Source organism: Paroedura picta, chromosome 9 (genome assembly GCF_049243985.1).
Source record: "Paroedura picta isolate Pp20150507F chromosome 9, Ppicta_v3.0, whole genome shotgun sequence".
In the NCBI taxonomy this organism is placed as follows: domain Eukaryota; kingdom Metazoa; phylum Chordata; class Lepidosauria; order Squamata; family Gekkonidae; genus Paroedura; species Paroedura picta.
Genome location: NC_135377.1, coordinates 15256970 through 15283160, shown reverse-complemented (window position 1 = coordinate 15283160; position 26191 = coordinate 15256970). Strand labels below are relative to the sequence as shown.

At 40.8% G+C, this 26191-nt stretch overlaps 1 protein-coding gene across 8 annotated transcripts in view; it reads right to left on the bottom strand.

The window, feature by feature from the left end:
* CSMD3 (CUB and Sushi multiple domains 3) overlaps positions 1 to 26191 on the bottom strand; it is a 675220-nt gene that overhangs the window by 164987 nt on the left and 484042 nt on the right. For all 8 annotated transcript variants that reach the window (XM_077351631.1, XM_077351632.1, XM_077351635.1 and 5 more), the window contains 3 exons: positions 25380 to 25567; positions 22885 to 23079; positions 17004 to 17120 (listed from right to left, as the gene is read on the bottom strand). In XM_077351631.1, the coding sequence (XP_077207746.1) occupies positions 17004 to 17120; positions 22885 to 23079; positions 25380 to 25567 (500 nt within the window). The remainder of the gene's footprint in view (positions 1 to 17003; positions 17121 to 22884; positions 23080 to 25379; positions 25568 to 26191) is intronic.

Genomic DNA, 26191 nt, shown 5'->3' with positions numbered 1-26191 from the left:
GCTCCAGCTGATGAATGGAGTCCATCTTATCTGATTTGTACCCTCCAAATGATAGTGTCTTTGGGCAGTGATTGAGAATAGCAGCCTGTAGTGCCCATTGCTGGAAATGAACAGCTGATTGAAAGGATGGGCAAAAGTGGACACAAGATGGTGTCCTGTCCCTGAGAGATAAAACTCCAGCTATTTCATGCATGAGCCTTTGGGGTGCTGCTCCAACATCCAGAGGGGGGATGGAAGGAGACGAGGGAACAAGAGCAGGAAGGAGAGATCTGCCTAAGGGAGAGGGAAGAAAGTTGGGGGAATTGTCTCAGCAGGGAAGCAAATATTTCCTTGAGTAGCTCTGCCTGGTAATGTGTCAGAGAAGTTTAACTCTGCCTCTGGGAGAGGATAGAGTTGTGAGGCTTGTCTCTCTTTATGAGCAGACCTAGTAACTTCAGGCTTTAAAGAGAATTCACCACATTACCAGTGCATAAATACATTTTCTTTGTTGTTTTATTAAAACTCCTGCTTTAGTGATCTCTCTATTCTTTATGCTCAGTATAACATTCACCCCAAAGCACTGACCCCAAAGCCTTTATACTGGATCTAAAACCGTCTTTTAATAGAAAAGAAGTCTCATATCTTAAAACCAACCAGGTTCCTCACATTCATCAGAGAGGGAATGTGGTTTCCTTCCATTTCAAGAAAGTGCCAGTTCTACCCTCTTTCTAAATTTATTTATTTTTATTTATCATATGGCAGATGATCCTTGGATTGTCTGACAGCCAGGCAAGAGATGTTCAAAGGTGGCTTTCCGTTGCCTGTCTCCTTGTCATCACCCCAGTGTCCCTTGCAGGACTCCCATCCAAATACTAGATGGACTCAACCCAGCTTAGCTTCCCCCACATGCAGCCAGCTGGGTGACCTTGAGCTCGCCACGGCACTGATAAAGCTGTTCTGACCGAGCAGGAATATCAGGGCTCCCTCAGCCTCACCTCCCTCACAAGGTGTCTGTTGTGGGGAGAGGAAAGGGAAAGCGACTGGACGTGAAAAAATCATATTCCATAAATGGAAATTATTTTTAAGGGAAATCCTTTTTAATAATGGGATTCTTTCACACAAAGCTGCCTGCTAAGGAAACCATCATAGGAAAGTATAACCTTTGCAGAACATCAGAAGAATGTTGCACAAAACTTTGCTCCATACTTATATGGAGTCTTTAATGTGCTATTTCTTCTGTCTGCTGTGATATCCAAACAAAATTTTCTGTTTGCATTTCCTGTTTGGCAAAAATCCTTAGCAGCTCTATTTTGGATGTTTTCCAATGTAAAACACAAATGCTAGCTGGTAGGTATGTGAAAAGAGTTTCTTTCTTTCTTTCTTTCTTTCTTTCTTTCTTTCTTTCTTTCTTTCTTTCTTTCTTTCTTTCTTTCTTTCTTTCTTTCTTAAGGTTAAGCTTATGAAAGCAGACTTCTGAATACTGCTGTTAGCTACCCCAAGACTGTTTGAAGAGAAAGACAGCCTAAAAACACCAGGAAGTGTTCATGTGTGGCTTGTCTAACTACTCCTAAAATGGGAAAGAAAGAAAGAAAGAAAGAAAGAAAGAAAGAAAGAAAGAAAGAAAGAAAGAAAGAAAGAAAGAAAGAAAGAAAGAAAGAAAGAAAGAAAGAAAGAAAGAAAGAAAGAAAGAAAGAAAGAGGCTGCTGCCCCCAAAACAAAATCCAGTCACTGGATGTGCCCCGGACAGCAGACAACCCCCTAGTGCCATTTCCAGATTACAGATTACAGATTAGATGTGGCATTTTAAGGATATAGTATAAATATAAATGCAGACAATATACAGGAACACCTTTATGCATTTCTACACAAGAAGTTTTCTGCAGGAGAGAAATGATGATTAAAGATAAATGGTTGACATATGGTGATATACTGAATTTTTCACAGGTGGATTGTAAAATTAAGACAACTGTGGTATTTTTAAATAGTTTGAAACCTTTTATCGACTTTCTGCATGCTGCAAATAAAAATGAAATGATGGTTTATGGTTTAGAGAACAAGGGAAAATATGAAAATATAGAAACAGTATTTTATATTTTGTTTGTTACATTAGCATAGTGTAATATAATATTTTGATTTATAATACTCATAAGATTGGAAACCTCTTTATTTCTTCTTTTTTCCTTGTTTTGTTTTATCTATTTTGTAAACTTTTTCTCTAAGTCTATGTTGTATCTTTTTTTAAAAAGATAAATTCAGGGCATCTTTCTTGAAACTCTTTCTACTCCTTATGAAGTAAGTTGGGCTGAAAGATAAACAATCTCAAATCACACCCAGTGAGGTTTGTGCACAGTCCAACATAAATAACAGCTACAGATTCTATCCAGATTAATCTGTTATCAGTTCTAATATATTTAACCCTATCTGAGAGATTAGCTAGTATTCTGAATCATTAATTTCATAATCTAGGCATTTCTATCTACCTCTGAAATATCAAGAGTACAAATAGTGTGATGCTAGCCTGAGATCTTGCCTTAACTTTAACTAGTGTACCTGCAAAGTCACAAAGAGGGCTTGAAATTTGGACAACAGGATAACTAATTTCCCCCCTGATCAGAAGGTTCATTTATATGCTGGGATTCCACTGATACCAAATATATTTCAATTAAGCTTGCCTGTGTAGAAGACAGTTGGTACCTCCTGATAGTAAATACGCTTTAGAAATGTGTTCATGCATCACAGCGGAAACATTTTGCTTTAGGGCTGGATAAATATCATGGTGTGTGATTTGTTGCAACAACAGGAGTGAGCCTCATCCTTAGCATTCATTTCTGGCAAAGCAGTTATCAAAATCACAGTCTTATTTTCTGTTTTTACAAGTATATTGGTTTCCCTATTCCAAGGTCACATTTAATAGCCTTGCTAGATCAATAACAATAAAAGTTAACTGATTTCTAAGTGAGAAGTATCAGTGGGTTTAAACTATTTTTATATTATGACATCGGCACAAAGCGCTGCTTTGGTAGCATGAATACGTGGTTTCCTATTGACTTGCAGTCATGGAGTTGGGCTAAAGATGATGCTCACACCAAACTTCATTGGCAAACAGGCCACAGCTTTATTTAACTTTACATAACATGGTGTTGGCCAACAAGGGGAAAGGGAGCCTAACCAAATTCCCATGGGTCATCCAACCTTTAATACTGCAACAGCGCCCTGGGCATCTTGTCCTGTATCCCTGCCAGGCCCCGAGATCCCTTGCTGTGGGATTAATTCTCTAGGTGATGCTGAAGCGGTTCATGAAATAGTACAGATGCACTGGGACAACAATATGGCAATAATAAGGCTCCCTGAGCCTCCGGGGAGGGCGGTACATAAGTATGATAAATAAATAAATAAATAAATAAATAAATAAATAAATAGATAAATAAATAAATCCAAATAGAGTCATCTCTCTTCAGTTTCAGTTGTTTTTTAATTCTTACTTCATACAAGTCAAAATGCGTTTCGCCTACTGGCTTTGTCAAAGGACAAATCTTAGGAAATACTAATATGAAATTAGTAGTTCATGAGGCATAGACCTCTTCCACCCTCCTCAGCCCACCTGTCCTTTGTTATCTGGGACTACCCAGCAGGGCTGGCCCCATATTCAATTGCTGCCTCTCACTGTGGCCTCCCATTCAAGGAATTCCAAATAATACCATCTATCTTTCTTCCCTGGTTAGGCTCCATCCCCTTGTTCCCCACCAGCTGTGGCAATTTAGTATTATAAACCCCCTCCTTTATACAGACACCCCCAATAAACATGGTCACCCAACTGTCTTCCTAATGGACAGGTGGGCAGGAACTGCTTGCTGTGCCGGCCAGGGGAGAAGAGTATGTGGCAGCTTTTATAACACAACACACTTGCTCTCGCCCTCTCCCTTCACTGATGCGGCACATTAGCACCAAACATGCCCCGGCCCTCCTTCTGTGCTCTTTGAGAGTGCCATCCCTTACTGCCCATCTACGCTGCCACTTCAATGGCGGCCCCTGCCATTGCAGGCCACTCTTTGTTGTGGTTGAGTTTTGTTGATATAGAAACCAACAAACTGTTTACCAAGTAATGAAACTATTCATGTAGGAAATTGGCTTATATCAATTAGTACAACTGGTTCAGTTATGTCTGCTCAGAGTGAAATCAATGGCCCCCTGAACAGGGTTGTCTAGGGCTGCCAGCCCAGCTCAAGTGGGAAGTATAGGGGGCAGGGAAATACATATGTTATAAGGATGCTGCAACATCCCTTCTGGCACAAACCCAGAAGTTATGTCACCATGTTGGTGTGACACTTTAGAATTCCAGCAACATTAATGGAGGTTTGATGGAATCCATGCCGGAAATTCCTGCTAGAAGTGACACTGTAACACCTATCCTCCCCCCCTCCTTCCCCTTTGCTGTACAGAAAGGCAACTGACACCTAAGTTCCTGACCATCCAAATTCTATCTAAGGCTCAAAAAAATTTCATTTAGAACAAAAATAGAGTTGGTTCTTATATGCCACTTTTCTCTACTTGAAGGAGTCTCAAAGCAGCCTACAATCTCCTTCCCTTTTCTTTCCCCACAACAGACAACCTGTGATGGAGATAAAGCTGAGAGAGCCCTGAGATTATTTCTCAGTGACAACAGCTTTATTAGTGCTGTGACTAGCCCAAGGTCACCCAGCTGGCTGCATGTGAGGGAGTGCGGAATCAAACCTGGATCACCAGATTAGAAGTCCGCACTCCTAACCACTACACCAAGCTGGCTCTCTCATTTAAGATGTGATGGCCATGTAGGCCAGCTGCCAGTCCCTAGTGGGAACTAATTCTAAAATATTGTAGGATAGGCATTTTAAAAAAGAAAAAAGGACCACTTTGAACTTGGCCCTAATTGATTTGGCCCAAATGTGAAGCACCCAAAACCACCCTTCCCTAGCTGAGCTGATTTGGACAAATCCAAAGTGATTCAGCACTATTAAGTCAATGGGGATTTTACTCTTTCCATCTATCCCATGGTATGGGGGAGTGGGGGTATGAGATAGTCACCAAATTTTCAGCATAGGTGAAGAAGTCTCTCATCAGAAGAACCCCCAAGTTTCTAAAATATTGGGTCAAGAGGTACAATTTTACAGGTACCCAAAGAGGGTGTCCCTATCTGACTTCAATTGTTTCCAGTAGTGAGTAGGTGGAAATTCCTTGTTCTTGTCTCCCCCACCACCACTGGAAACCCTAGAGGTTGGAGGGGGCACGCTTTTTGGGTGCTCGTACAATTGGAACCCCCTGGTCCAATCTTTTCTGAAAATTGAGGGTTCTTTGAGGAGAGACTCCCATAGCTATGCTGCAAATTTTGTACTCCTCCCTCAACTCCTGCCCCTCCCTAGATTACAGAATAGATGGGGAAGTAAAATTTTCATCCCTTTCAATTGCCTGATTTCTGCATGGCCAAATCATGACTGAATCGTGGTTCGGCAATTCAGCCAAGGCTGAGTCGGGCAGTTTAACTTAAGTGCAAGTTTGATTTGGACCATAGTTGTCAAACAGATGTCCAAATCGACATTGATGTTAGTACTTTTTGGACTATCTGAAAAGATGCACACATGCCTACTGTAGGGTCTCAATATGGATCGGAACCATGGTTTTGGGGAAGAAGGTGCTTCTGCTTCCTTCTACCATTTCCCCAATCCCAAACAGTTCCAAACAGTTTGCCCCATTGGCAGGTTGCATGACTGCAAATGCAGCCTCTCCACTTTAGTTTTGAGTCTCCCTAGAAAACTCACCACTTGCAATGGTTTTAAAATGCAACATGTTGTTTGGGCCTTTTGCCTGGAAATGCCAGGGAAATGCCAGGCTATTCGTATTCAAAGCATGTGTTGAAACTATGGACTCATTCTCCATATCACCAGGAAAAAAATATTATTCGCTCTGAAACTTGTTTATTTCCTTCCTTATTCCTAGGAAAATAGAGAGCCATAGTCATACAACAGAGCTGCTCTTGGCTTTAGAAGTATAGAGAAATTGCAATCCCTGGTTGATACTTTTTATGAGTCATATATGAGTATCTAGAGACTTAGTATGTATTACAGAATGCTCAAATATATTTTCAAGAAATAAAACAAGGATCTGTAATATCTTTAAAATAATCTTTTGCAATTTCGTCTTGAGGGGTATTTTCCCTGGAATTAGATATAACCAGGAAAATTGTAAAGTGAATCCTGACAAAACTCATCGACAGAAGATTTGTTTTTCAAATGTGGCTAGTAAAGAGTCAAAAACAGTAAATGAAATTTTATCGTCAAAAATGCTTTGCTGGATGAGATTACTTTACAAAACTAATCTATTTCATGTAAAAAAAAACAGGTGGAGGGAAAAAATCAGCTCTATGCAGAATGAAATACAAATATATCACATTTGATTACTGAATTGTTATAAACATTAAATGTAGCAGCACTAACAAACATAGTTTATTGCTGATCAAGGCATCAGCTGGGAAATAGTTCAGAAATACCTCCCCCCATCAAGTGCATAGGCTCAGAAAATTTTTTGAAGGATTTCAGTCAAGAGGAAAAGTCTTCAGAAAATATTTACCTCCCCCTCAGCGTTGTTTTCAGACAAGACTGCAATGACAGTTGAAGAGTTTTGCATTATCCTGCTTTTTCCAAGATAAAGAGTATATCTGAGAAACTTAAATTGCTTCTAAATTACCAATTGTTGAAGACATAGCGGTCTATTCAACCAAGTCACTTCTGACTTAGTGAGCATACAGATGCCAGTTCACAGCAAAAGACAAATATGATATGGGCTTTTGCTTGTCTCTAAGTATTATTCCTGAGTTATTTCAGCAAGGCATACTGCTGAAATTCTTCTCAACTCTATTTCTCTCTGCTGGGGACAGAAATACAATGCTAAATTATCCCATCTTGTTCCCAAGGGGGAGCCAATTCATTTGGTATTTACTTCCAAATTTTGTACAGGACAATACACATGTGTTGTTTTCTTCCCTCTTCTACATGGCTTACCCACTCTTCTATACAACCAATAGGTGCATGGACTGCAAAAACACAAATTTCATGTTACCGTATGTATGATTACATGAAGGTTGTTATTGTATGATAACTTAACCATGCATGGAAGCACATGTGCATATCAGTGAAACACCACCCAAACCCCCCTGGACATATTGCCATATCGAGATTGCTTTCCTGCAGTATCAATGTGTACATTTGTACCTTGAGTACAGGGTGGGGGTGGCGGTGGGGGTGGGGTGGGGGGGATCAGAAAATGTGAAGTCTATTAAATATTTGCAGTTTGTTTGAAATTGGCTGTCAATGAAAGAGGTCCGTCCATATTACTTGATGGTAAAACATCATGTTTACAAGAAATAAGGGAACAGCTCATGTTATCAGTTAAAACACACACACACACACACACACACACACAGAGAGAGAGAGAGAGAGAGAGAGAGAGAGAGAGAGAGAGAGAGAGAGAGAGAGAGAGAGAGAGAGAGACTTAATGTCTTCCCTGCTCTATATATGCAAGAATCTGCAATGTAGTTTCCTTTGATAGCATGGCAGAGTGGTTTAGCTCTATCTCTGGGAAAGAATCAAGCAACAAAATGTTAGGTCTCTGGTAATGAGCAAACCTTGTACATTTAGCCTGACTCTTGGGAAAAAGCAGACTGGCATGATTGTCTGTGCATGATAGGCTCCAATTTTGTGGCTTGCTAGTGAATGCCTGATTGTACATGTAAATTTAAAGAGAATCCAACCCCACTCTGAAGTCCGAATCGTCTTATGTGCCTCAGCCTGGTTTCTCCTTTGACAATCTATGCTGCTTATGTGTTTTTTAAAGCTAACTTGTAAATAAATGTTAAATTCTATAAGGCCGATTCTGCATGGGCGGTAAAGGCTGGGGTGGCATCTATATAGACTTGGAGTGAATCCCTGCGTCTGTATGATGCCACCACCAGGCCGTGCCCTCCTGAGTCTGGCACGGACCAGGGCCCAGTAGCACTGCGCTATGGGAATGCAGACTCTTCCACATTCCCTTTCGGTGCTGCAGGGGCCAACAACTCCCTATGGAGGACTGCAGGTGGCAAATAATGCCCTGGAATCGAACCTGGCATGCCAGATTAGAAGTCCGCACTCCTCACCACTACACCAAACTGGCTCTCTAACCACTGGTAGTAAAGGTTTGTCACAATGTGCCTTACAATTAAACCTTATGAATGTGTGTAGCAGTGTCAAGGGGGAGCGGAAGCCACATTCTCATGAAAGCATACCTCTTTTCAACTTGCATCTAGTTTTGATGGAAGAATAACTTCTACCATCCTTCAGCCATTTGTAGAAAAGTTAGATTCTTTGACTAAGGTATACAGACTTGTTCTTGATCCTCCTTCTTGCCTAATAAATTTTAAATATAGCTTTGTGGAGAGGAATCCTACTCAAGATTTCTTCATCTCTATTCTGAAGTGAAGAGGCAATGTGCCTCTTTCTCATCCTTTCAATCTGAAGTACTGTGAAATCTGGAGTCGTTGGGGCTACATTTGCCCGACAGGAAAGTTACAGTTCTTATGTGGATTAGAAACAGTCTCAAGCTATGAGAATATGAGAATACTTGAAAAAAATAGAACCCCAATCTTTAGCAGTTTGAAGTTTGTCCATATTCAGCTGTGTAACTGTAACTGATGAAAAGATCGGATCAATGGCTGAGAGCAATCAGAAAAAAATGAAATATTTATAAGAATGAGATAGGGGAATAATGGGAAGGAAATTGTCTTGGAAATCAAGACAATTCCAGCAGAGAGCCAAACAATGAAGAATAAATATGATTCCACCTTTGTTATATAAGAGGCCAATCTGGATAGAAGGGGGTACAAAGAAGAGGCAAATGAAAATAAGGGAAGTTCATCTACAAATGTGGCTGCATCATCAGACGCACATCTAAATGTCTGTGGAAATGAAGATGCTTCCAACTACACTGTATAATTTTCATTCAGCAGTCTGAGGCAAAGTGAGGGAAGTTGTTGGATGTGACAGTTAGAACAGCCCTGGGGCAAAGAGGGCTGGTGCAGCCTTGTCCAAGACTCCATCCTCTCCATCCCTACTGACCTCCTCTCTCAGCGGTGGTCAAGAGCAGATTGCCCCTCCCTTTACCCATGAGGCCCACATACTTCTGTCTCAATCAGTGGCTAGGGGCAAACTGGCTGTGATGTCACCAGATTGCCCCTGGCAGGGCTGGGCGGGGGGGGGGCGGCGGGACCTGTTTAGAATTTGGACTGATTGGCACAAAGTTTTGAGAGGCCCCACCAACTCTCTGCCCATCTACCCCCTACCCTTTTATTTATACAGCACAAGCTGTTACAGATACTGCTGAGGGGGTCAGTGGGATTTACAGAAGCTTTCTGATTTTTTGGTGATCTACTGGATTCAGTTTCTGAAATGGATTTTCTTATCCCATTGGTATGTACTGTCATGAGAAACCTTTCTTATGTCCAATTTACTTGTCTGGAAAACACAATCATCAAAAGGGAGGGGATGCAAACTACTTGTACATAGAAGAAGAAGAGTTGGTTCTTATAAATTGTTTTCTCTACCTGATGGAGTCTCAAAGCAGCTTATAATCACTTCCCCTTTCCTTTCCCCACAACTGATACTCTGTGAGGTAGGTGAGGCTGATAGAGCCTTGATATTACTGCACCATAAGTACAGCTTTATCAGTGCTATGATGAGTCCAAGGTCACCCAGCGGGCAGCATTTAGGGAAGTGTGGAATAAAACCTGGCTCACCAGATTAGAAGTCCTCACTCCTAACTACTACACCAGGCTAGATCTCCACACCAAGGCTTTCCATGGATATTCAGATTTGTAGAGAGGTAAAGAACTTCATGGGAGGGCTGTGGGAGAGGGTTTTTAAGGTTATAACTGTTTTCTTGTTCTTCTTGTATTTTTATATTTATTGAAAATTGTTGTGGGCCAACAGGTCTGGGAGTGTGGCGTAAAAGTGGAATTAAGTGGAATTAGTGGAAATAAAGAGAACAGATATTCTCACATCTCTACCACTGACCTTCTGAAGTGATAACTTCAGTGATTTGAAAAGTGACTGCTTACTGAATGGTAAGCTTTTGATGATTCAAAGATGGACCTTTCATATTTTGACCCTCTAGGACAGAGGTCTCCAATCTGCAGCTTCACAGCTACTGGGAGCTCTCTGGCTTCTGCAGAGTAGCTTGTGCCTTCCCCACAAAAATACTGTGGAAAGATTTTCTTTTATTTCCTAGGATTTTTCTCTGTGCTGTTCAGCTCAGAGCTTCATTTCTGGTGTTCTTCATAATCCACATTCTGTTTTAAAGACAGAACAAAACTTAGTAATATTGGAGGGGGGGAGGAGCTAACGTATTTTGTATTACTCAGAAGTAAAGAAAAGATTAAAAGATCTGGGGCCATGGGACCTATGAAGATAGGTTGAGGGACTTGGGAATGTTCAGCCTGGAGAAAAGGAGGTTGAGAGGGGACATGATAGCCCTCTTTAAGTATTTGAAAGGTTGTCATTTGGAGGAGGGTAGGATGCTGTTCCCATTGGCTGCAGAGGAAAGGACACACAGTAATGGGTTTAAAGTACAAGTACAACGATATAGGCTAGATATCAGGAAAAAAAATTTTCACAGTCAGAGTAGTTCAGCAGTGGAATAGGCTGCCTAAGGAGGTGGTGAGCTCCCCCTCACTGGCAGTCTTCAAGCAAAGGTTGGATACACACTTTTCTTAGATGCTTTAGGATGCTTAGGGCTGATCCTGCATTGAGCAGGGGGTTGGACTAGATGGCCTATATGGCCCCTTCCAACTCTATGATTCTATGATTCTATAAGATTGCTGACCCCTGCTCTATGTGAAATATCCTCTAATCACTCACTAATAAAACACTGCATTGTACAAGGAGGGAGACGTTAGGGGTTGCACAAGGTCTTGCACCAGCAGAAGGACACTGTCTGTATCCCATATCACTGGATTGAAGCCATTCAATTCCATAATTCTCTCCCACTGGCTTCTCTCTTTCATTCTCTCTTGCACTCACACACATGCAGAACTGATCCATGAGTACTTCCCCAGGAGAATTCCCATGAAGACGGACAAATGTCCCCCCTTACCTATGAACTCCTTCCAGAACCCACCACCCAGAAAGGAACTGAATCACAACAAAGTGTTACCCCAAAACCCGAATTCTGTGAGGGGTGTCACAAGGATTTCATGACCAATGCTATCAAAAATCACAGAGATCTAAGACAATCTATTTTCTGATTCATCAATAAGGATGATCAAGACTGCAACTTGCCGAAACGTTGCTGAACACCAAGATTTAAATAGAGCTATACTAGATAGTCGAGCCTCTTGTGGTGCAGGGTGGGAAGGCAGCTGACATGCTGTTTGAAGCTCTGACCATGACGCTGGGAGTTCAATCCCAGCAGCTGGCTAAAGGTTGACTCAACCTTCCATCCTTCTGAGGTCGGTAAAATGGGTACCCAGCTTGCTGGGGAGTAAAACGGTAATGACTGGGGAAGGGAATGGCAAACCACCCTGTATTGAGTCCGCCAAGAAAACGCTAGAGGGCGTCAGACATGACTCAGTGCTTGGGATACCATTACCTTTATAATAGATAGTAAGTTCCATCCAAAAGCAACTGAGAAGTCTCTGTAATATTTCCAGATATTTTACATGGAAATATATTGCTAGATAAGTTTGTGTGTGTGTGGCAAAGTACCTGTACGGAACAGCAACTTAGAAATTTTGCATTATAATAAACATGAATGTTTCTGGACGCTGATACATATTTTTCTTACCTTCTTCTTATATTTTTAATGTAAGATGCTTAACAAATATACATGAAACTATCCTCCCGAATACATTTGTGATACTTCTGAAATGCATCAAGGAGGCTTATGCTTCAGTAGATCTGCTAGTTTTTATGTTCTCCAAGGATGAGATTTTTTTTCCTCCCCTACAGCAGGCTAACTCAGCTACCCCACTGGAATTTCTAACAGTGCTGTTACATAGAGATGCAAATAAAATATAGAACTTTAACACAATCAGCCACAACATTAAAGCACTCCATTCCCCCCTCCCTTTTATTGGTCTTACTGGATGTAATTATACATGAGTTTCAATCACTTAATCAGCTAGCCATGCTGATGCTGTTACCTTTTGAAAAATGAAGTGCATTTTAAAGCAAAACTGACATTGCCAAAACAAGTGTGTAATGACATGGCTTTTAAACTGTCTGTAGATTCCGCACTCAGTGAACTGTCCAACAGGCGTAATGTGCATTGACAACATTGTTTGGTTGGCTTTGCTCAGCTGGCAGAACAAATTTTGTGCCTGCATTTTCAGGACTATGCAATAGTCAATCTTTTAAAGGCTGCTCGCCAACAAATTGCTAGTGGCCTATTGATGCGAGCCTGTCCATTTATGTCAATTCCAGAGCTAGAACAGAATGTCCCCCCAACATGCAAGAAAAAAACAGATGCCAAAGTGTCAGCATCTGCAACAGTGCCTGCTAAAACATAGTGATTTCTATCCAGTGGCTTAGGAATTAGAAGGGGGAGATTGCCTTGTGGTGCCGCTCCAGACTTCCAGGGATAGGCACTATTGTCAAAGCACCGTGGGCAACTGGGAAATACGTTAGTTCTAAAGTCAGTCATCAAAGCACAAAAACAATAAGGCTCCGCCTCCCAATCTGAAACTGTTGCTATCAGCAGGCTAAAATGTTGCATGTATCATCCTGTTTGTATGTGGGAGGTTCAGGTTCACATCCTCACTCAGACGCAGAGGCAACTCATTATATCTCAACTTAATCTAGTAGGAATTATGGGACAGTCCTCACAATGGAGGGAAATTAGCAGTTGGGGTCCCCCAAGGATCAGTCTTAGGGCCAGAACTAAGGGGTGAGCAGTATGGTGGCCAAGTTTGCCGATGAGCGGTGGCGGTGGGTGGTGGTAGGCGGCAGGTGGTGGCAGCTGGCAGCGGCTGGCGGAGCCATGGCACTGGCTGGCTCCACACTGCCTCCAGATTGTTGTGCACCTGCGCGGATGTGCATGCCGCCTCCACCGCCACTGCTGCTGCAGTTGAGGTTGCAGCGTTATGGCAGTTGAGAACCGCTGCTCTAGGGATTCCTTCTTAAAACAAATGGGCAGAGTTTCAAGATGAAGGAAGGCAGCAGAACATAAAAATGAGTATTAAGCACAACAGCAGGCTCCCAAGCACAATCAAATCCCCCCCCCCCCAAAAAAAAAGAAGAAGACTGAAGGTTGTAAGTGTGTGTGGAGGGGGGGGATCATAAGTAGTCTTGGGGAAAACAGACCATTGACAATTTGCATATCTTCAGTTCAGGGGACTAGAAAGAGCAGGAAAGGGATGTCCAAAAGAATGGACATTTAACCCCTGTTAAAGATCTGGATATGAGTCCAGTCCCTACCTAGGGGCAAACATATAGCAAAAGGCAGGTTAACAGGAAGGGTACATGCTGTTGAGAAGTTCAGAGAAATGAATACATTTGAAGACATGAAGCTGCCTTACACTGAATAAGACAATTGGCCAGTTTAGAATTGCCTACTCTGACTGGCAAATGCTCTCCAAGTCCTCAGGTAGAGGTTTTTCTTATTGACCATTTCTGCACTGGGAGCTTCACTTCTCTGGCTCCCATGCAGGAGCACAAATTCAGGATGCATGAGGTGCACGGGGCCAAATGCTCCCCCAGGCAGGAGCAGGAAGAGGTGGCTCAAACTCCAACCTTCAGTCTGGCGTAGAGCCTCCGGTGAGGAAACGCTCATTGACTACCTGATCCTTTTAACTGGAGGTACTGGGGATTGAACCTGAGATCTTCTGTAATCATCGTAGAAGCTCTGAGCCATGGCTCCTCCCCAAATAAGTCTTTGAGTCCATTACTACTACTACCCACCCCCACACTACTAGTAATAGTATTACAGACTGTACACATACAGTTTCCCGTTATGCCGTGTATTGTTAAACATAATTAGATCATGCAAGTCATCAACAAAGAGATGAAAATTAAATGTCTGTGTTTTAATTTTAATCAGTGAAGGACTGCAGTGTTAAACAATTAGAGATCATCGTGCCCTTCTGCAAGATCAGTGGGAGAGTGTCAAAGATGATGAGCTTTCCATGTTTACAAAAGATTCTGCCTCTGACATGCTGTGTCCTTTTGTGAATCATTTATCTTCCGGCTTAAGCCTGTCATTGTTTGAAATATTGAAGCTCTGATTCTGCACGACAGAATAATGAAACAGTGAAAAAGGGCTACACTGAAGTGATTTTTCAAAAAAAAAAAATTAGCAATGAAGCAGCTATTCTTTCCACTCCATCAAAAGTTTATCAGTCTAATAATCTGATTAGAAGATTTGTTGTTTCTTCCTGTATGTTCAATAAACTACTGCAACAACTGACTTGACTTTATACATTGTTATGGGTTAACTCACTTCAAAACAGATTTTAGAACTGATATTTTTGGCAGGGATGTATGTACTCTGAAACACTTCCATTAACCGTCGGTGGAATTTACATGGGTTCATGGGATAGGTAGGTTTTCCATAGCAATGACATCATTTTACTTCCTCCTCTACTCAAAGAAGGCTTAAAACTTGGTTGAACGGAATGTTGCTCATGACTTTGATTTATAGTCCAAGATACAAATCTGGCTCTTCCAGATTCTAGTCCAACATCCCAACATCACTCTGGCATTGTAAGTACAGACTCTCGCATGGGTAGAAAAAGCAGGTCAGGGTTGCTATGCAGAAGAAGACAATGGCAATCCACATCTGCACATTTTGTGGCTTGAAAGAAGAAGAAGGAGAAGGAGGAGAAGGGTCACCAGAAGTTGGTTGTAACTTGACAACACTTAACTGATCGATTCCAATTAAATTTGGCATGTATAGCATATATTTTTTTGGCCTTTCCAAGTACTTTTGTTCTGCAGGAAAAGCATGGACGTGGTGGATACAATTAAATAATGTTGCCGGTTGCTGTGGAGAAACTGCTGTTTACTAGCTTGACTGTGACAGGTCCTCTGATGCCGCAAATTTGGCTGCATCTCTGTCATTAGACAAGCATGGAGAAGAGACAGCTTGCATGAGTATGGCAGGCAAGCAGGTTTTTTTTTTCAATGCTGTTATAAACAAACTAATGTTGTGACATCTGAAAACAGACATAGTAGTACTGCTGAACTGAATTTTGGTGAGGGTTGATTTCTCCTGTAAAAAATGTTGTTTCATGAAGATCTTTTTCAAAAGGCATCTTCTAGTCTCCCACATATGCAGGTAGTCTCCACAATCCCTCCCATCTGCTTTTGTTTCAGGTGTTCTCAGAGCTCTCTCAACCTCACCTACCTCACAGGGTGTCTGTTATGGGGAGAGGAAGGGAAGGAGATTGTGAGTTGCCTTGAAACGCCTTCAGATAGCGAAAAGCAGAGTATGAAAACCAACTCTTCTTCTAAAATTAATGTATCCCTGAAGTGGTCTTTGGTACACTAGCCACTGTTTAATTGAAGAAAACACTTCATTTATGCCTTTCTTCCCAAGGGGATCCAAAGTGGCTTACAATGTTTTCCTCGCCATTATCCTCATTACAACCTTTTGAGATAAGTTTAGGAAGAGAGTGTGGCCCTGGCTTAAGGTCACCCAGCAAGCAGAATGGTGATTTGAACCTTAATATCCTGGATCCTAATATAACACTGTGATTACCTACAAATGTGGATTATTGGATTGTGGGAGAAGAACACATGCAAAGGATCATGGATCCTTGGCCTATGATGCACATGCCACTCAGAAATGTAAATGGTCACGATTACCTTTCAGATCTTTGCAAAATATAACCATGCACTTTAAATCAATTATCTGGTTAATTAAGCAGATGACAATTAAAAGCAAAACTATTCCAACCTGTTTGTAAATCTGTTGCCTGCCTGGCTGCAAGCCATAGACATCCTTATAATAAAATCAGATGGATACTCCAGTTCACCAGCGGATGATTTACTGAAGTTAGGAAACATATTTTACAAACTTGCCGGACTGTTTAACTCCGATGCCTGTGCCTCCTCCAGATAAATTATTCACAGACACTGTAACTTTCTCATCCCATCACACAGAGCTGGAAGAGACTACAAAAGGCCATCCAGTCCAAGACCCCCCACCCCCTTCCTGGGGCTTTAAAAATCATACTCTCCTGAACGGTGCTCAACTGATAAGTGTTCACATCCATTGGTCTTTCATTTACTTTATAATAACTGCTCATCTACTCTGTCTTTTCATATATATCTAGACTTCAAACCAGCTACTATTTAACTGGTATTTCTAATACTATTTACCCTACATTGTTCTGGATATCAGATAATACACATCTTCTGTTTGTATAGCTTGTTATATGCAGGAATGTTTAAGACACCAAGCAAACAAAGGGGCATATCTTCTGCAAACTGTTTTCTTATTGATTCTTTAAAAGAGGTTTACCAAAACTAGTACATAATTTGCAATGAAAAAACAACCACACAACTTTATCCAAATTGTCGTAATACCAAGGCATATGATAGAAAGAGTACCAAAATCATTCTAAGAATTATTATTATTATTATTATTATTATTATTATTATTATTATTATTATTATTATTATTATTATTATTATTATTATTATTATTATTATTATTAGATTTATTTCCCGCCTCTCCCGACAGGCTCGAGGCGGGTCACAACAACTAACCCCATTAAAATTCCCATTAAAACATCAATCTACTAACATGACGGCTAAAAATCCCATCCCTCCCCCAATTATTAAAGAGGTGAAGAGGAAAGGATAGGGGAGTAGCGTACACTCCAACTCCTAGGGGGGGGAGCGAATTAAAGTTAAGGGTACAAATGATTTTACCTCAACGTAACTGCAATATCCAACGCAAGATATCAAACTAATACTGGTTAAATAATTCAGATAAAAATGCATGAAGCAAAGACTACTCACCAAATTCCTTAGGGACAGCAATGGAATAAATGCAGTTGTGTCCTATGCTGTAGTTTTTAGGATAGTTTGGTGATAAAACTGTGCCTTCAGAACCCGTAGATCGACTTCCACAAGGAGCTAAAAAGCAAAGATTGCAAAACAAAAAAGGTACTGTAAAATTAAACAACTGATTTCAACATATGTAGCATACGTTCAATTAAATATATTTTCATTCAAATGCATATTGGCACACAGAGCAAAATGGCAGAAGCTCCATGGGTAAATAGTAAGGCCTCTAATTTGCTACAGAAGTTTTCAGGTTCAGTTCCTGGTATCTCCAGGGAAAAGGATTAGACAGCAGGTTTTATGAAAGCTGTCAACTTTGACACCCTGGAAGACCTCTGCCAAGCAGAACAGAGAATACTAATTTTCATGGATTGACTCAGCAGAAGGTAGCTTGATGTGCTCATGTGTGTACTGCTTCAAATGACACATCTGTTACATAATATTTACAGTACGTCCAGGCTATGTATTCAAAATCGATACATTGATTCTCATTTTTCTAAATTCTAATAGTAGTGGTAGATAGATTTTATTGTATTGGCCAAAGCCCTTCACAATGAAGTTAAAATATATATATACACACACGTGTACATATCATTCAGCTAAAAAGACAATAAGAGATAAAATTCCATTAACCATTTAGGTACAGTATTTAGAGTTCAGAAGTCTTAGGGTACCATATTTTCCTTGCTCGTTATGGCTCTTATTTTCCTGGCTGCTTTGGCATAAAGAGCTAATCTGCTTGAAATGTATAGATCAGTGTCAGACAATAAAATATCACTTTCTCATTCTCAGACATTGTGGGCACATCAAGAATTAACCTGAACATACATTTCTTCCCTGGCTTGTTGTATAGCGAACAAGATGAGATATAATGGAAGAGATCCTCAATTTTCAGGTTCCCACATATACATAGACACTGGGATCTTGGTACATATGGGAACTGGCCCAATAACTTCTAATAACTGCAGCTCCACTTGGTGTGGTTCTCTGGCCAGAACAGAAAATGGAATTCTAAGACAATCCTTCAGTGTGGAATACTCCCAAAGTAATTCCCCCTGAGTCAGAGTTCAGTGAATGCGCTGATGAAGACATGAATCCATTTTGTACAGAATTTCATTCATTTCAATAACAGTGTGTCCCATTCTAGGATATCCTCCCATCTCAGGAGTCACTGAAGTAGTGGGAAGACTTACAGGTCAATGAAACATCATGGCTGTTTTCATGTGAGGAGAGGGGAGTGGAAGAGAGATTTGCATGCAATGATTACAGAATTAGACTAACACAAGACGTATTCAAAACTCCAAAAGGCCATTGTCTCATTGCACTGCAGCAAAATCTCTCCCCATTTATGGCATATATTTTTCCCCAGATGCTGTAGTTAGGACTAAGCAGGGATCTAAGCAGGATCCCTGCTTAGTAGTTGGGATCTAAGCAGGGATCTAAGCAGGGATCTGCTGAAAGCCAGCATATGATGCAACCATACTGTGGAAAGTTGTGGTGGTACATAAAACATCATCACTTTGGCTCACTTTATATAAACTCTTAGCTGCTATCCAGATATGCTTCCATGCTAACCTGTTTTTCACACCAATCCCACACTTTCATGGGGCCACTAAGGTAAGCATGAAGGAAGTTCCCAACAGAAAAAATTGTATGTGTGTGTGTATGTGTGTCACCCTTTCATTTGTGACCTACCTCAAGAAAAGACATGAACAGATGGTCCATGTTTCCCTTTCTAATTCTGATCATTAGGCATCAAGGCCATATATGCTATAAATTGAAATATTTTGTATTTATATAGAAATTAAACAAAGGCAAAAAGTAAACTCATCAAGAAACTTATTTAGGATTTTAGGTGTACAAGTCTTACAATGTAAAGTGAGAGAAAGAGAAATGAAATCATTTTCACAAAAGCATTAATTCTCAAAAGAGGTAAATCTTATATGCAAATTCTGTTCTATTTCTTGGGCTAAACCTATCAGCAGTGAAATTACGTGTCAAATTACATATGGAATTTGCAATAATGTTGAGCATTATTAAAGATATAATTACATTATCTGAAAACTCAGTCTCATCTGTAAGTATCCATTTCAAGAAAAATTGAGCTCAGAAGTATTTTTGCATATTTCTTGCAAGCTTATGTTATATCTATCAACTCCAAGAAAGTTTTGCCAATCTTAATGAGTCACAACATGGGTAGTATTATACTTTGTTATTATGCCCTAAAGGTGCTAATCAAATCATGTTCTGAAGCTGCTATGAAGACAGAATGCAGGGGTAGTCAACCTGTGGTCCTCCAGATGTTAATTGACTAAAATTCCCATGAGCCCGTGCCAGCAAACACTGGCAGGGACTCATGGGAATTGTAGTCCATGAACATCTGGAGGATCACAGGTTGACTACCCCTGCAATATATGATAAATAAGAACAAAATAAGAGCCCTGCTAAATCAGACCAAAGTTACCTCTTAATTCAGCTTCTAGATTTCTGCAGTGTCTAACATGATGCCCTGGAAGGACACAATAAGGAACACAGTCCACTATTGCTACAGCCCTCCAGGAAAAAAAAATACTTAGGTGTATTGAATTTGCACATTGAAGCAGTAATTCCTAAAACCTATACCGCTAAAGCAGGGTTTAGTACCACATGGTACTGGTCATGGGGGTTTTCAAAAGGCAGCTGAGGAGAGCCATCCCACTCTGTACCTGCCATTTCTGGCTCTGAGTGAAGACGATTTTTTTTTGTACTGTTTTAATTTCTACCCTTATCATGGCAGGATGATATGCCCCCTCCCAAAGTGGCCAGTGATGGGAATGGAGGGAGTGGGAAGGCGAGAGGACCCAGCCATTTAAAACTTTGCTTGCCAAGGCTCCTCTCACCTCTGGGGGTGTGGCAGGGAGGTGTGTCCAGGTGACATCACTTCCTGCCACCTTGAAGTCTGAAAAAACATTTCAGTGGTACCCCAACAGTCAAAAAGTGGGAAAAAGCTGTGTTCTGCCTTAGTAAAAAAAAAAAAAAAGTGCCACTCAGGCTGTGCATACTGACTCACAATGAATTAGCAGAAGAACCTTTGCTAATTCAATATTACTTTTGTTAATAGTGTGCGTTCACACTTTCAGAAAGAGTGTGAAGAGTGAATTTATAGCATCTCGTCTCCCATTTCACATAGGAATCAAAGAATCATAGACTTGGAAGGGACCTCCAGGTTCATCCCCTGCAGAATGCAGGAAAGTCAAAACCACTTGCCCACCCATAGTGATCTCAATTTTATGTCTAGATATCCCCTCAAAGAAAGAAAGAAAGAAAGAAAGAAAGAAAGAAAGAAAGAAAGAAAGAAAGAAAGAAAGAAAGAAAGAAAGAAAGAAAGAAAGAAAGAAAGAAAGAAAGAAAGAAAGAAAGAATGAATCCCTGGCCAGTTTGGCCTTGAAGAAATTCACCTCCCAATCCCAAATTGGCAATTGGCATTTCCTTGGTCATGCAAGAAAGGGCCACAAGAGCCAAGCACCAATCTCTTCTGCCAGCACTCTCACAATCTGCCTAAGTTCACAGAATCAGCATTTCTGTCTGATGGCTAAAAACTGTGGGGGGAAATTTTTGCCACTCACATGCAGCAACCTCTTTCCATGCTTCTTTATGCCACACAATGGATTAAAATGACTGACTGTTCTACTGTTTCACACCCACCCCAAGTTACTTGTGCAGGTTCTTCCCAGACAAAGTTTTTCTAGTGCTGATCATCATTTTAAGAAAGTTAACAGGTAGGTTATAATGCATACACAATTAGAGTTGGAATGCAAGCATTATATGAAGATTACTGGCTCTTTAGTGGCAATAACAACTAAATTGTGAAGGAAAACACATTTTTACATGTATTTTTCTCATCACTGTCAGAATTATTTCCATTTAAGATAAGATGTATGTTCATATTAGTAGAAAAGATGAGCCTACTTCTGTTTTAATCTTGCATGGGTTAGACTGTCTGGCATTTGCAGCAGAATAACTTGTCAGGCATTTCTATGAACAGGAGTCTGACACAAACATTTGTATATTTTAAAAACCAAATAAATAAAATACAGTAGATCTCATTAAAAAGAGCACACAAGGCCTTTTTTTTTTGATGTTGCTTTCAGGTTGAAATTGAATTGCAATTATGATCTGAATTCTGCTCAGCATGAAATGGAGTTTTCCACCATGCTGAGCAATAAAGTACTAACTTGTAAACAATAGATATTGGTTATGCGGGAAGCTAAATCTTGTGCAATGCTATTGGAATGAAGTGCGTTTGGTGAAGCTGACAAAAATCATTACTTATTATCCTTTGTCACGTGAAAAGTTTAATCTGCACACCTTAATTACACTCTGCTCTTAACAGCGGCCATCAAATGCCAAATGGCTTAGTGTATTAGCCTGGTTAATCTTTGCATTCATTCATATTAGAATGAGACTGTGGCCTTGGTTCATGTCCCACACTTATTAGAGAGGCTTCAAGGGCATCTGAAATAAAGGCATTCGCCAAAGGAAAATGATATGAAACACAGGCATTTGAGAAATGTAAAAGCTTTCCTTCCATATTATATGTTCCACTTAATATTTCTGGTAAGGCCCTGGAGAAGGAACATGTCTCGTGGTTTAAGTGCCAACACCCACTCAGAGGCTGCAGACCCCTGCTGTGTGAGAGCTGCCCCTGTCGGTGAGTTCCCTGCCTGGGGGCCTCCAGCCTGCAGCCTTTCCAGGTCCTGGGGAGAGGGAGAGGCCATTCACAGAGTTCTTCCACTTCCCCATCTAGCACCAGTTGTATTGATGAATGCAATGGGCTTTGTCCATGGTATTGTATATAATTTTGATCTAGCATTCCTTGAACTTTTCCGCACATGGAATTCACCCCGACCCAGCGCTTGTCTGGTCGCAGGGCTAATTCCTGCTTCCAGCGCCAGCCTGCGGCAATTCCAGGTCTGACACAATGCAGGCTCTCAGTCGGTGAGCAGCAAGGGAACATGGATAAATCACAGGGACCATTCCAGGCTAGGTCCAATGCCATACATCAAGAATTAGCCCCATCACCAGACAAACACTGGGCCTAGCTGAATTCAGGGTGTGGAGAAGGTCCTTGCCTGAGTTAAAACAAAACAACAACAACAACAATGAATTATGTAATCCAGGAGTATGTTTATAAGCAACTAAACCCTATACCTCATGAGCCTCTTGTGGCGCAGAGTGGTAAGGCAGCCGCCTGAAAGCTTTGCTCATGAGGTTGGGAGTTCGATCCCAGCAGCCGGCTCAAGGTTGACTCAGCCTTCCATCCTTCCGAGGTCGGTAAAATGAGGACCCAGCTTGCTGCTGGGGGGTAAACGGTCATGACTGGGGAAGGCACTGGCAAACCACCCCGTATTGAGTCTGCCATGAAAACGCTAGAGGGCGTCACCCCAAGGGTCAGACATGACTCGGTGCTTGCACAGGGGATACCTTTACCTTTACCTTTAAACCCTATACAGACACCCTGTGAAGTGGGTGAACCTGAGAGAGCACTGATATTCCTGCTCGGTCAGAACAGTTTTATCAGTTTTATCAGTTCCATGACGAGCCCAAGGTCACCCAGCATGTGGGGGAGTGCAGAATCGAACCCGGCATGCCAGATTAGAAGTCCACACTCCTAACCACTACACCAAACTGAATGAGAGAGGGATTAAAAAAGCACAGGGATCACTTTATGCAAGAAACCGACACTCATAGTGGAATAGATAAAGCCTATATGAATAATAAGAAATTTATTTTATCACACTTGAGGTATAAATTCTTTACTTCTTGGGAATCAAGAACCAGAATAAAGAAGTCTTACCATGGCAGCTGGGTAAGGCTCTGTTCCATCCAGGTCTCCCATCATCTCCCATGATACAAGTGAGCGTAGAGTAACCTTGGAGAACATAGCCCGCATCACAATAATACGTGACTGTTGACCCCAGTTTATAATCCATTCCAAGTCTTGTGCCATTCATTATATTGCCAGGATCAAAGCAAGACTCACGGAGTTTGGCTGCAATCAAAAGAAAGACATGCCTTTAATTTTCAGGATCCCCACACTCTGAGAACATTTCATCTTTGTGTATCTTTCTTGTACTAACCTGGATAACCCAGGCTACTTTTATCTTAGTACTTGGATTGGATACCCCAAGGAAGTCTAAAGTTGCTAAACAGAACCAGGCTATGGAAAGCCACATCTGAATGCCTCTTGCTTTGAAAACTCAACATGGCGGCCATAAGCTGGCTGTGATTTGATGGCTCTTATACCCATAAGAATGTCTCCAGCTTTAAATAACTTTTGCGGGAATAATATAGGTGGATGCTAGTTCGAAACATACAATTCAGTCGAAGCCATCATATGAAGATATGATCTGCCCTTAACTTTAGATAGGCAAAGAGTAGTGAAACACCAGGCTACTTAAAATAATAAAATAGTGTTATTATGAAACAACTATGCATAGAAATAAAGAGAGAGAAAGAGTCCTGCAGTCTTTCTCTGACTAACGTTCTGTCTGTTGTGGAGGCAAGCAGGGAGGAAGTGTGTTTAAAGGAGCAGGAAGTTTCCAAAGAACCAATCAACACTTAAAGGGAGTATTAGAAAAATATCAGGAAGTTCTTATTCTATGATAAATACACATCTCTGATGCCCCCTGCTGAATATTCCTTATATTCTCTTGAATTATGCACACTACAGATCTTGCATATTCTAACAATCTTAAGAGTCAGGATCCAATGAAACAACCCTAGATGTAATTTTGATGCTTAGTATGAAAGAAGGCAGAACAATCATTAAGAATTATCTCCAAGAATTTCCCAACCTGGAGCGAGCAATCATAGATACCTTGATAGGTCTGAGCTAAACTGAGCTTTTAAGTGGATACAAAAGAAAAACCATAACTGCAAAAGGGAGGGGGGATCTTTCCTCGTAAAGTGAAGTCTGAAGAAAAATTGTCTAATTACTACTGAGCAAAGGAGAAAGTAAACAAGCAATAAAAGCAATTCTCTTTCCTTAGGTCAAAAAATGTATCAGTCCAGGACAGTCAATTAAGAAAAAGGAGTCATCATTTCCCAAATTTGTTTCTGTTTAGTCAGTGTGTGTGTGGTTCACTCTAGACTTTCTTGTGAAGCCATTTCATTGCAGTTAAGCTATATATTGGCCTATGCCATTTCTAGTATTTTCCAGTTAAGACTCCCACTCCTATACATCTTTTATTAAACAAATCATCTTTTCATTTTTTTAAGCCACAGAGGGCCCTTTCTCTTGTATGTATCTCTGGGCTGAATAAAGTTCTCCTAAAATTTGCTGGCTACACAAAGTTCCTACTTTCAAAGGGGGAAAAAAAAACATATTGTTTGACTACTATTATTATATGAGTGGTCATTCTCAAAGCCAACTGAATGCCAGCTAGAAACAGCAAAACAAAAACAGTCTACTGCCTTTTGCCAACTGTGAAAGTAGTTTAAGGTTTATCTCCAATCATTAAACATTTATCGTTTTTTTTATTTTACACAGATATCATGGGATAAAGAGTTATTTATCAACTGGAGGAGATTCCATTTATTTATCTATTTCTTTATCTAGGATCTATGAAAGAACATAAAATCATGAAAATCATATGAGGCTTCCTCTGGAGTCTGAAACATTAAATCCCAGACGTAGGCTTACCATCTGAGTGAAATATAGAACGAAATTAACGTTATAAACTCTGTGGTACAACTTGAGACAAGCTACCTTATCCAATAATCTCCAACTGAAAAACAACATCAGGACAGTGGTTCACAACCTTCCTAATGCCGCAACCCTTTAATCCAGTTCCTCATGTTGTGGTGACCCCCAGCCATAAAATTATGCAAGGGTTCTTTCACAGAAATTAAACCCAAACTGACCAATGGTGTAAGGATCCATTACTCATGATTGTATATAAATACGTTTTTTTCCCCGGGGTTTCTCAGTTCAACTCTGCATCTTGTCCCACCATGCCGATCTCGGTCTTTTCCACTGCTCCAGACAGATGAACACTGAATCTTGATCTACCCTGCAAGGCTGTTGTGTGGATAGTGCCCCCCCCCTGGCCAAGCTGCTTGCCCTGCTGCAACCCCTGTGAAAGGGTCATTTGATCCCCAAAAGGGTCCCGTCCTCCAGGTTGAGAACCACTGGCTTAGAATGTATTTTACTGATGACTGAATAAACAAAATATCATAAACCTTGAATTAGTGTAAACATTGCATGGATAAGGTTCAAAAATACATATAGCATGGACTATGGGAAGAATAGGATGCTAACATTTGCAAAACGTCATTATGAGCATTTACCTTTATATTCCAAATGGAAACCTGTAAAACTAACAGAGCCGTCGCTTCGAAAAGCCAGGTGCATGGAGTTGGAACTGCTTTCAATCCTTTCTGGTAGTTTGCTGTCCTGAAAGCTTCCTATTAGAGGACTGTTGCTGTCTGGCCCATCATAGATATAGAGAAAGTCATAGTTTGGTTCTATACTGAAGCTGGGAATGTTTAAAAAGTGAGAAATGTTAGGTGGAACATGGCTTGCTCCATGTTTTTAACCTAATAAGTTTTCCTAAGTGGTCAAGTTGTTCCATAAGAAAGATTCATCACACAACTGAGCATTTGGGTTCGTGCTTCCCAACACAGAATCATAAAATAATAGAGTTGGAAGAGACCTCCTGAGTCATCTAGTCCAACCCCCTGTACTATGCAGAACACTCACAATCCTATCACTCATCCACTATAACCTGCCACCCCCTTGAACCTTCACAGAATCAGCCTCTCCGTCAGATGGCTATCCAGATTCTGTTTAAACATTTCCAAAGATGGAGAACCCACCACCTCCCGAGGAAGCCTGTTCCACTGAGAAACCGCTCTGTCAGGAACTTTTTCCAGATGTTTAGATGGGATTTCTTATGAATTAATTTCATCCCATTGATTCTGGCCAATCCCTCTGGGGCAAGAGAGAACAACTCTGCTCCATCCTCTATATGACAGCCTTTTAAATACTTGAAATGGTTATCATTTGTATAACATTTTGAAGAATACCATAACTATATTGTACAATTTTTAAGGCCATCAGATTTACTGTGGACTTTTTATTTGCATTTGTTTTCACAATA